The 12,533-nt window shown below is 44.2% G+C and overlaps 1 protein-coding gene across 4 annotated transcripts in view; it reads right to left on the bottom strand.

Annotated features, from left to right (window-relative positions):
* The window catches only part of TBC1D23 (TBC1 domain family member 23), a 558,574-nt gene that overhangs the window by 287,618 nt on the left and 258,423 nt on the right, over positions 1-12,533 (bottom strand). For all 4 annotated transcript variants that reach the window (XM_085622378.1, XM_085622377.1, XM_085622376.1 and 1 more), the window contains exon 9: positions 3,864-3,986. In XM_085622378.1, the coding sequence (XP_085478504.1) occupies positions 3,864-3,986 (123 nt within the window). The remainder of the gene's footprint in view (positions 1-3,863; positions 3,987-12,533) is intronic.

Here is a 12,533-nt window from a genome sequence, read left to right as displayed (position 1 = left end):
TCTTCGCTAGTCACGATGCGACAGGTGCAGTCCTCTCTTACCAGGTTCAGGGGTCAGCAGAGCAGTCCTTCTTCGATTCTTTCTTCAGTTTCGGCGTGATCTGAGGATCAGGGAGCCACATTTATGCCCAGAAAATGCCATGAGGGATGATGTGGTCACTAGCCAATGGGCTATCAGGATCCCTCCCACCCAGTGATGATTTCTGTCTATATATGGCACCTAGCAATCCCAGGGTGCCCTATTCTGCCCAGTCCCAAGATGTCTGAATCCTTCCATGGATGTTAGGAGCTTGGTAGCCTAGCCTAGAGGAGTGGCTACCTGAGGGCTACAGGCCCACGAGAAAACCGATTAGGGCACTTGTCTCCCCTCTCCGTGCCCGCCGCCTGCCTGTCTCCCTGAACAAATGAAGAACCCTTCAGAAGTGTGATCGCTAGTTGCCCACCAAAGGCGGCTTTGTTTTTGAAGCTGGCATTTTAGGCCAACACCCTGGGTGGCTTCCTTGAAGGACATTATGTCTGGTCGAATGCCATGATTAATTTAGTAACTTTAAGTACTCATTTTAGAAGTCCCATTTAGAAGTCAGCTAGGCTGAGTAGTCAGCAGGTAACTCAGCTCCAGCCAATGGGGCTACTAACTTTTCCACAGCAAGACAACAAATTGCATGTTTTGCTGTTAGGACATCAAAAAGTATATACGTCCTACTTAATAATACACCGCTACCTGCCTCAGAGCTACACAGGCCTTCCTTAGGAGAGACGTTCATATTCTGTTAAGGGAAGTTGATGCTTTGCCATTGATTTAAATGGCAAAGTGCAACTAGCAGTTAAAAACTGCTCTTCCAGGCTGCAGTGTCAGGCTGGGAGTCATTTTGTATTTGGTCACATACAGGGTGGTCTAACCAGTGCTGCAACCCTGAGGGACACTCTTACATGCCCTGGGTCCCCTTGGTTCCATATATAGTAGGGACTTATAAGTAAGCCAGCTTATGGCAATTAGGGATAGCCAATTCAACGACACTTTGTAAAGCGTTAGAACACTGGCACTGAGGTCTGTTTAGCAGGCCTCAGAGCACTATCTGAGCCGAAAAAGCAGCAGCATCAGTCCAAAGCATTTGTGGTGATTATGCACAAAGAAGCATTTTTTACATTGAATAGAATACATAATTCCCCTCATCACATCTAGGGTGTGCAGTGCCCTTTCTACAGTACTAACAGGATTTTGAAAGCAATGTAGGTAATATAATGGTTTGGTTGACGTGAAACGGTGACAGCACCCTCTGCAGGACCTTTGGATTTGTTCTCATGATGAACACGTCTTTGTAAATTGTTAAGTAAGGCTTCTATCTGGTGAGTGTTTTCAATTCACTTACTCTTCTGATGGATGTGACTGCTAAAAGGAATGCTGTTTTTAGCGTTAAAACTTAAGTGAAGCCTTGTGTATGGGCTCAAAGGGTGTTCTAGTGAACCCTTTTAGCATTAGGTTTAGGTTCCCCTGGGCTAGGAACAGTATGTGAGTAGAAGAACCTTTCGTCTACTTCTATAAACCTCTTGATTTGCGGGATAGTGAAGATCTGTCTTGTGTTTGAGCCCTTAACTTATGCTGTAACAGATAACAAGTGTACTCTTAAGAATTAATACACTACATTGTAGTCCACTAGATGAGCAACGTATTTAACCATCACTGTCTCGTAATTTAGGAGCGAGCAGCTTTTCCCTTTCACCATACAAGCGTTCTCTTCCACTTCAAAACATAGCACTTCCTAGTGAAAGGTCTATGTGCTTTTTAGGTCTCGCCTAGTTAGCCCTCTCTTTTTGAGACATGCTGTATTCAGGTAAGGACTTGAAGCTCCGTCCATTTTCCACCCATCTTTACAATTGGCTCATGTTACTGTCATAGATTCCTTCAAGGCTCTGTTCTTTTTAACTATAAGCTGAATGGCTAAGTACAGTGCTCTCTTATAACGCTTGACATTGTCGATGTCTGAGGCTTTCTTGTTCCCATGGGACTTGTCTTTCGAGGGTGCTTGTCCCTCCATGACCTTGATCATATTTTCTGATATCAAGCCAACAACTTTTGAGAACTCGTTACCGGGGGCCTTTTTAGAACGGGTAGGAATGGAAGTTGCAATATTTTTATGTGTCTAAGCCTTCTGTTTAATCGGATCTAACTTCTTGTTTGAAGATCTCAGCTTCAGAATTTTTAAAGGCAAATTGGATGCCTGGTCTTTCGATGGCTCAGATGGACTTTTGGAGTGGGGCACTGTAGACTTAGGGTCCTTTTTATGGCCAGAAATGTCAACCCTCCGTTGAACAACTTCAGAGTTTGGGTCCTCCTGGTGTTCCGCCGCCGGGCTTTCTCAGACCCGTTGTCTTTGGAGAAACCCATTTCCTCTATTAACAGCATGCTCTTTCTGTGTGTTTTAAACACAGATGTCTTGGCCATATCTGCTGCTGCCCAATGGGCCTGGAGCACCCTGTCTCTGTGAATAAGAGTCTTCGGTTTAAAAGGAGAGCAAGCGTAGCAGTAGTCAGACTTTATGGTTGTTTGGCAAAAAGAACATGCATACTAGATGATAATTGTTTAGGGTGAACATCCTATGGCAAATTTTGCAGAATGGTAAAATTGTGCTCATGCTTCAAGATGGCGTGAAAGAAACTCAGGGACCCCACCTATTACCAATACCATTTTCTGACCAAGTCGAAGTCAGTAGCTCTTCGTTAACCATCAACAGGTTTTAGGTGTTCTCGGGAGCTTCCATGGAGCCCCTCTAAACAATGGAAAAAAGTGTCTAAAATGGTGGTCATGTTTTGGGGCATTGTAGACTTACGGCTGATGTCATACCCAGGCTCAGTCTAAGTCAACACTGACCCGGGACTAGAAAATTAATTTTCACTATAGCACTTCCGGATCCAACCACTAAGTGGCAGAATTATGCACAGCATGTCTATCTAGAACACACCTCACTGCACCATCTCCCAGTCCTCCCTTTAGGGTGCCAATATATGATTTTCACAATCTCAAAGACACTTGGAAACATGGACTCTTCACATCCCTGCAATGGGCTCAGATCTCTTCCACTGTCCGAATTCCAAAACCTTTTAAATCATCTTTTACCCTGCACAGTTTGCCCTATACTGAGCACTATTTTCGCAATATGTAAGTTAAATGATCTGGATGATTCTAGGTCAGGTTAACCTACATCTAATTGTACCAATTGGAAACAAACCCAGTCTTCTGAATGCCATGGAAGGAAATGTGAGCATGATAGTGTTGCGTTGAGGGAGTATACAAGATTGGGGATATTGGATTTCTCGACAGGTGGGGTTCTGCTTTTGTGAAGCTCTAATGTACAATCTGCAGTCACATGATTGACGGTGATGTTTCTGCAGTGCATTAATGATTGTTAATGTGATTTACTGATTGTTTATCATGGTTTGGAATATAGCCCCTGTAGTCTAACTTGAGATTCTGTTCTCATACTGTTGTTTGGAAATACAAATGAAGAATTATAAAAATAAAGATAGCTCATGAATATTGTTTAATGGAAGATACATAATCTAGATCGGTAAGGAGGGTTATTTCATGATCTTTGGCTGGTCATCCTCACCGTTTGGAGCATGCTTTAGAGGAATAACAAGGATTGCTGAAAATAATAATCCTTAGAAGTCTGATCATTATCCATGCATTCACAAGGGTAGTTTTAGCATTAGATACAGATCACTGTTGTGATACGAGGATTAAAAGTAATTTAAAAAGAAAAATTGCAAAATTGCGTGAATTTGAAGAAGATGAGCCACTTTAAAAATGACTCTAGAAAAAGATTCAGCAGTGTACTGTTCACTAGTTGCCTACAGAATACCTACTCCTTGTTGTTGATTAGCTTGAAGAATTTCAGAAACAGAAATTGGCAAGCAGAGAGCCTGACTCAGATCATTGTCATCATCCCGAAGCCCCAATAAGCTGCTTCCAAACAGACTCTGATTCTCCTGGAAGGAAGCAAACAAACACAGTATTAAGACTGCTTTCCCAAAATTAAGGGTATGATTCTAACAGTAATGTATACCTTTTAACAAATAAAGGTCTGACCTGAAGAACATTCATCAATGATTGCCAGATGAGAAAACAAAAACATAACAATAGAAAACAAACGTTCTGAAAAATTATGCATGAAACACAGTTTGATAAGACAGACTTTTCACCATACTGGTCAAGATGCATACTAAGGGTCAAGCAATATTTAACTCTGAATGAAAATGTGTTATCCTCTAAGCTTGTAGAACAAGTTACTTACCATCAGTAACACCTTATCTGGTAGAGACTATGTAGTTGCAGATTCCTTACCTTAGAATTATCCCCAGGTTTCAGGCTGGATCTGAAACATTTTCAGGAGCAGTACCCACAGCACGCTGGTAGATGGTGTCGTTCGGCTCCACATGACGTCATCCACGTTGGAAATTATGTTCGCAGTGCCTATGTAGGCATCGGTGCATTGACAGAAGTTACTTTTCACGACTTTCAACACCAGAAGAGCGGAACCACGAAGTACAGTGACCATTGATGTGAAAAACCTAGGGCCCTGAACTGGAAACAGCCTTGAACCTAGAAACCTGTTAGCAAAGCGGGGAGGATGTGTGGGTCCGAAAGGAATCTGCGGCTAGATAGAATCTCTACTAGATAAGGCGTTACTTAAGGCAAGTAATTTGCTCATCTGATAGAGACTTCGAGCCGCAGATTCCTTACCTTCGAATAGATACCCAAGTAATACCTCCCCGGAGGTGGGTCTGTGGACCAATTTCACACGAGGAATTCCTAAAGGACCGAACGGGCAAAGTGCCCGTCCCTACGGACCTGACTGTCCAGACAGTATTGTTTGGTAAACGTGTGCAGGGAAGCCCACTTTGCTGCCTGGTAGATGTCCAGGACCGGAACTCCGGGAGCAAACGCAGTGGTTGCAGCATTAGCTCTGGTGGAATAAGCACGCAAACCCTCAGGGGGGATGCTTCTTAGGCAATGCGTAGCAGATTTTAATGCAGAGTATAATCCGTCTGGAGATTGTCCTTTTCTGCACCGCCCATTCTTTCTTTACTCCAACATATCCCTCAAAGAGCTGGTCATCCACCTGGAACTCTCATCTAGTCAAGGTAGAACAACAAAGCCCTTTTTGGGTCTAGACAGTGAAGTCGCTCCTCTTCCTTGAAGGGATGAGGCAGAGCGTAAAAAGTAGGCAGAGAGATGGTTTTGCCTATGTTAAATGGAGTGACCACTTTCGCAGGAAAGGAAGCTCTCACTGGAAGAACCAGTTTGTCTGGGTAGATGTTAAGATAAGGAGGCATGGATGACAAGGCCTAAAGCTCACCAACTCTCTGGGTAGATGTTATTGCCACGAGAAAGGAGCCTGAGTGGACAATTGTGCAGAGGCTCGAAGGGAGCGCATTTAATGAAAGTGAGGACAAGATTGAGGTCCCAACTGGGGCATAACGAAAGGAGTGAGAGGTAACATATTTTGCAGACCTTTCAAAAACCTATGCACAATAGGGGACTGGAAAAGGAAAAGTTGATCAGGCAACCGAAGAAAGGCAGAGACTGCAGAAAGGTATCTCTTCACAGTGCCCAGAGCAGAGCCCTGCTGGGCCAGGGAAAGAACGAACAGGAGTACCTGAGAAAAGAGAAAAGGGATCATTTTTTTTTTCTGTATATCATGCCACAATTTTGCCCAATGGCAGGTATAAGCCTTCTTGGTAGAGGGACGCCTGGCTACCAAGATAATGTTACAGATTTTGGGTGGAAGGTCAAAAGCTGTCAATGCTCAATCTCCACGCAAGAAGGCAGAGCGGTGGCATGTGTTGGTGGAGAACACCCCACCCCCCTTGATGCTGGAACAATGTCCTTTAGAAGGAGCAGCTTGATCGGACTGATGGTCATGCTCAACAGCTGAGGATACAAGACTCTGTGCCCAATCCGGAGCCACAAGGATGACTTGGGCCCGGTCACTCCTGATCTTCTGGACAACTCTGGATGGGAGTGGTATGGGCGGAAGGGACAAGAAGTTTCCAAGCGAAAGCCGCCTTAGATACTCCAGTGCACAGAACTGTTGATATTCTGCATTTTGTCAGTGGAGAACAGATCTAACCAAGGCTCTCCCTCCTTCTGAAAAAGAGACCTTGCACCACCTCCAAATTTAGACGCCATTCGTGATCCGCTACGCACCTTCAGCTGAATTTGTCCGCTCTGGCCTTCAGTGAACATACCGGAGGTTGAACCATCAGGGATATGCCTTGCTGCTCCAGCCATGTCCAGGGAAGCAGGGCCTCTTGACAAAGGGTCCACAACCCCACCCTGCCCTGCTTGTTGTAGTACTACAAGGCAGTGGTGTTGTTTGTGAACATTTACACTAGCCTTCCCTGGATGGAGGGTAGAAAGTCTTTCAATGCCAATCAGATTGCTCAGCGCTCCAACAGGTTGATGTGGAGTCCTGATTCTGCTGGAGACCACGGTCATCTGATCTTCACCTCTCCCAAATGGCCGCTACATTCCAGGAGTGACGCATCTGTCCCTACTGCCAAAACTTGTTTTGAAAGAGAGAAGGGGGTCTGCCGCTGACCGAATCGCAGTTCGTAAGCCACCACTGCAGTTCCTTTGCAGGTCCCTCAAAGATCTGGACCATGTAGGAGCGATTCCCCTAATGCTGCGCGCACTGGCACTTCCGATCCCAATGCAGAGTCTGCATAAGCCAACAGCATGTGTCAAAAGTAGGATGCCGGTGGCCACAAGGCCCAGCAGCTTCACAGTCAGTGATACCGATATCCAGGATAGAGGCTGAAACATCGGTATCATAGCCTGATTACCTGGAATTCACCATTCGATAGGAAAGCCACAAAACTGGACTGTGTCCAGAACAGCTCTGATGAAAGGGAGTGTCTGAGAAGGAGTTAGGTGTGACTTCAGCACGTTTATAGTGAGCCCCAGCGAATGCAGGAGGTTGGCAGTAGTCTGGAGGTGAGATACGACAGCCTGGGTTGAGCCCACCTTCAACAGCCAGACGTCAAGGTAGGGGAAGACTGGGTATTAGTCCACACATTCAGTCTTGTCACTAGCCCAATTGCCTTGCCAACATGTATTTCGTCTATGCTGTATCCTGTGACAGCAGACTTCATCAGGGCTATAACATAAAAATACAAATTTTAAAAGCAGAGGAATTTCTAGAATTCTTTAACCCAGTCCATTCACCAGGGTCTGTGAAACAAGAGGACATCCCATCCGTGCCACCTGTGACCCATTAGTGAGTAAAGCAAAAAGGTAGTTGCAAAAAGTGTCGCAAAAAGGGGAAAATTACTTCATTTGAGATAAATAACGTTAATAGAAGGGTGGCAAAAGAAAAGGAATACGTGTTTAAAATTGTCTACCATGCTATTGGATTCCCAGTGTTTATCTCATACTATATGTGTTATAATTCTAAGTAGGTTCAAGTAACCCAAAGAGTATTCACTATTAAATTCATACGGTATCCAAAGTCAGGCACTACACCTGACCTCACAAGCACCATGTACGCGATCAGCATATATTGTAGATTTCATAGTTCAAATCCAGTAATCAATATCAGTTGAGTAGTGCTTAAATCATATCTAAGGAGAACCTTAGTGCATCAAAGGGAATGTGCCAACCAAATAGGAGTACTAATTTTCGCAATGGAGTGGGGGTCACTCCAGCTCCCGGAAAGTCGGGGAGGAGCGGAGCCAACTAAAGTGCTGGCTCAACCGCAGAGTCAGGTCTCAAGTGGCAATGCTCCCTCGTCTCATCGGCCAATGGACGCACACTTAGACTTCTTTTCTGCTGGTGAGACTTCGACTTACCCGAATGGCTCAACAACTTGGAGTGCGACAATAACCTCTAGATCTGCGACCTCTCCCAGGGCCTTCCTCTTGACTGGGACATCGATCGCTGCTGTGTCGCACATCGAGCTGCCATAAGCTTGAGGGATCACTACCTCAAGGCCTTTGGGGGCATGGTGCAGCAGTTGGGGCAGGCCTTTGGGTCGTGTCCCGGTCAAGGCATCAGAGGCATACCAGGTGCTGGTTATCACAGACAGCTGTCTGTGACAGGCGCCGCAGGGCTTGAAGCTGTCCTTCAGTGACATTTCTGCAACACCAGGAGGTAAACCTACAAAAAGACTAAGACAAAACGTCAAACAAACCTAGTCAAAAAGTGACTGATAGGTAGCTCTTACTGGATCTGTGGTGGCTGGCGCAGAAAGAAAATAAAATGATGCTCCTGCACACTGGGTGGTGCCTATATAAGCACCGCAAACATAATTTCTGGTGCAGATGACACCCACAACGCCACGCTGAGCTTAACGAAGCCACCAACAAGTGCACAGGGGTACTGCTCATTAAACATTTTTGGATACAGTTTGAAGCCTGGGAATAATTCTAAGGTAAGGAATCTGCGGCTAGAAGTCTGTGTCAGATTTCTGGATAGAGTTAGGGAATAGTTTCTCTTCTAGGGCAGCTACAACACAAAACCACAAGAGAAAGGACTGCCAAGTTCCCAGCACCGAACAAAGAAAGAAGCATATAACTTTCATTAGACTTTGACACAAGGATGAGCACAATTGAGTTTTTTGCCAGCTTGTGGTAACAGCTGCAAGATATCGCTGGGTTCTGGCAGAAATCTACAAGCAAAGGTCCAGTTATTCAGTTCCAGATCAGTTTGATTGGTGCTTCTATCTTAAATCATACACATTTTAATTGTCTTTTTCTGGGAGGAGTATTAATATAAATACATATATAATTGATAATACACAAGGGCTTGGAATTACAGTCATGCACAGGTAGTAAGCCCAATTGTTTGTCTTAAGTTTGCAGCTCTCCTCCAAAGTATCTGTCTAGGAAAGAAAATCTGCAGATAAGTTTCTAAAGAAAAAGCAACAACTGGGGCCTAAGACAAACAAGCATTGGCATAGCCAATAGGTCTCGCCTTTAAGACCTTATAAGTGTTTAGTTATGCAGCACAATATACTTGGTGCAACAACATCAACATCAACTGTTGCATGGCTAAACACTTATAAGGTCCCAAAGGCGAGACCTATTGGCTATGCCAATGCTTGTTTTATTTTGAGAGGGAGAGTACCAGCACTTTTCAAGAGCGACGTAATACTTTTAATTGGAGAGTACTGGCACTTCTCAGAAACAAGCAGGTACTCTGCAACAGAGCACCTGCACTTCTATTTTTCCAATTAAATCACAGTCCATTAGTACTACAGGAAAGTTGATTGTCTCAGCTTTCCAGAAGCACCTGTGGAAATGTTTGAAATCCAAAACATTCATACATCTACAACCAAATTTAGGCATGAATATACAGGTCCAGATCTACATTTCTTTTGAAGAACCAGGTCCCTTGGCCTGTCCTCCATTGTTTTAGTCACCATATTAATTTTTCCTCTATATATGCATAAGCATCGGCACTGTCGTTTTCATCTATGGATTTTGCATGAGCCTAGGCAGGCTAATCACAGTCATATTTAGGTACTGGTCAGAGAGCTAGGTGGCAGCTAGACAATACGTCGTCTAGCAGAAAGTGATGTTCTCTCCAAGTGAACCAGGTAACCAGTGTCGTCTTAAGGAATTCTGTGGCAATGGGCAAGACATCTTTTGTGAGCCCTTTTCGGGAAAGACTTTGACTTTTCTTACCCAGTTTCTGCTAATTCAAGCCCACATTATGCCATACAAAGTTTCTGAAATGGGGTCAATCAAAACCAATAAAAAGTGTTTGCAAAAAAATAAAATATGCCTTGCATTGGACCCGAAAAATTCTTAAGAGGACCCTGAGAAAATGGAGACAGAGTTAGGAAGAAAGAAAGAGAAAGGTTTAGATATAAAGTTAGACAGAGGTCAGACAGAGAAAGTTGACTTGTAAGGTCGGGGCCCTGAACAATAGCTCACTTTGCCTTAAAACGTCTCTACAAGTAACAACTGACCAACACTACAGGGAGAGACTAAGGAGAGTATGCAAATTCAATCCTGGCATAGAATTATGCTAGAATATAACAAGGTGCGCCAATTTCATGTAGTGAAAAGCAGAAGCGCTCTGTGAGCCCTGCTTATCCAATTAACATTCTTTATTGGGACAGGAAGTCCTTAACCTCAAGGCCTGAGCTATTTGTCAGTGGTGTTCCTTCTTCAGACCTCGATAGAATTATGCAGAAAATAGAAATGATTAATTAAATTATGCTTTTGTATAATAACTAATGTATAATACGGTTTGGTAAACTGCTGCCCAAAACAATGTCTAGACTAATCTAGGTTTTTATTTAATAGTGTGGAACCCTTCACACGATGGACTAAAATGTGGAAATGTAACCATTAGAATATTTCAGGATTACCGAAGATAGCAGCATGAGATTGATAGGTAGGGTTTACACCAATGGGTTGGCCAAAAATGTGTTTGCACAGGCACAACATCAGTCATACGGGATCAAAGAATGCGTAGATAGAGGAAGGAAATAAGTTATAATTTGTGAAATGCCAGCAGTTTGGTGGTTGAGACATGCGTGTGATGTAGTAATTGTTCAAATAATACCAAATAAAATCACACAGAGAGCAGTGGCTTATGCTCAACTTTTGGTCCTTTCATAAGAAAATTTAAATTTGCCGAATATAACTGAAGAATCACCCATATACACACGCTGCTATAGCCGCCCCTGCACGGAAGAGAACTTGGTTTGTGAATGTGCCCCCTGGGAAGGAGCAAATTCAAAATGGCCGCGAAAGTGAAAGTGATCGCGATCAAACATTAAAGCGGCCGCGAAAGTGATCGCGATCAAGCGTGGCGCGCGCCCACACACATGCACTGTAGCTCTAGGCTGGCCATGGTAGCACTTTTTTGAGCCCTCTCAAAAAGTCTCGCCAGACCAGCGCATGCGCTGGGTCAGGCGAGACCTAAAAAGCACATCAAGCACCAAGATGGTGTTGGTAATGTAGACTAGAAAATCCTACTCTTGAGGATTCACTACAGAAAACGGCAAAGCAAGGAACACAGATTATATTCTTTGAGGATGAGCTTCCAACTGCCACTTCCTACAAAGTACAAGGCACCACTGATAAAATACAAAGCTCAAAACATAGTAGATAATATGGGAATTCCTTTATGTAAATCCTAAAGTTGGGGGACGTTTCTATGACACTTCTGCCTTGTGATCCAAGAGAAAGGAATATGCTACTTACCAGTATGCATCTGTTCTTGGCATGTAGAGCTGCAGAGTTGTACACTTAGCATAGATCGCCATCTGGTGTTGGGCCCGGATGTTTGCAGTTTGTTTTTCTTCTTGGACAGTCTTTGGAAGTCACGAGTTTGGTGACTCCTCCTTCGGTCCGTACTGCGCATGGGCTTCGGCTCCATCCTCAGATTGTTTTTCGCCAACAGGGAAATGATGGAGCGTAGTAATAACAGTGAGAAACCCATGTGTTGTATCTAAATAAGATGTACTGGAACGGATACAGGTAGCCGGGGAGGCGGGTGGGCGTGTACAACTCTGCAGCTCTACATGCCAAGAACAGATGCATACTGGTAAGTAGCATATTCCGTTCGAGGCATATGAGCTGCAGATTGTACACTTAGCATAGATTATATAGCAGTACCCAACCTTAGCGGCGACCACCGGTATCCGTTGCAGCTGTTTGAAAAAGTGTCTTTAGTACAGCCTGGCCCACCCTAGCTTGCTGCTTGGAATGCACATCTACACAGTAGTGTTTTGTGAAGGTGTGCGGTGTAGACCATGTGGCTGCCTTGCAGATGTCATCTAAGGGTATATTCCCTAGAAAAGCCATAGAAGCCCCTAACTTTCTTGTAGAGTGGGCTTTAGGAGGAACAGATAATGTTCTCTTTGCCTTTTGATAGCAAATTTGTATGCATTTTACAATCCACCTAGCTATCCCTGATTTTGAAATGGGGTTGCCTTTATGTGGTGGAGAGAAGGAAACGAACAATTGTTTAGTCTTCCTGAAGGGTTGCGTTCTTTGTATGTAGTATAGCAACGCCCTTTTCACATCAAGTGTGTGTAAGGCCCTTTCCGCAACAGATTGGGGTTGCGAAAAGAAGACAGGTAATTCCACTGATTGATTGAGATGGAAGGGGGAAATGACTTTGGGCAGAAACTTCGGATTTGTGCGAAGTATGACCTTGCTGTGATGCATTTGTATGTAGGGTTCCTGTATGGTGAACGCTTGTATTTCACCAACCCTTCTAAGGGAAGTGATAGCTACAAGGAAAGCTGTTTTCCAGGTGAGAAACTGTAGCTCACATTTGTGCATTGGTTCGAAGGGCGGACCCATTAGTCGTGTAAGAACTAAATTTAGATTCCATACAGGGGAAGGTGGTGCCCTGGGAGGAATTACTCGTTTAAGGCCTTCCATGAAGGCTTTAATAGCGGGCACTCTGAAGAGTGATAAATGCTGTCTGTTTTGTAGATAAGCAGCGATCGCTGCTAGGTGTAGGCGTCTGGATGAATATGCCAGGTTACACCTGTGAAGATGGAGCAG

Source organism: Triturus cristatus, chromosome 8 (genome assembly GCF_964204655.1).
Source record: "Triturus cristatus chromosome 8, aTriCri1.1, whole genome shotgun sequence".
NCBI classification, from domain to species: domain Eukaryota; kingdom Metazoa; phylum Chordata; class Amphibia; order Caudata; family Salamandridae; genus Triturus; species Triturus cristatus.
Note: the sequence above shows the minus strand (reverse complement) of the source record. Positions and strands in the feature narration are given on the sequence as shown.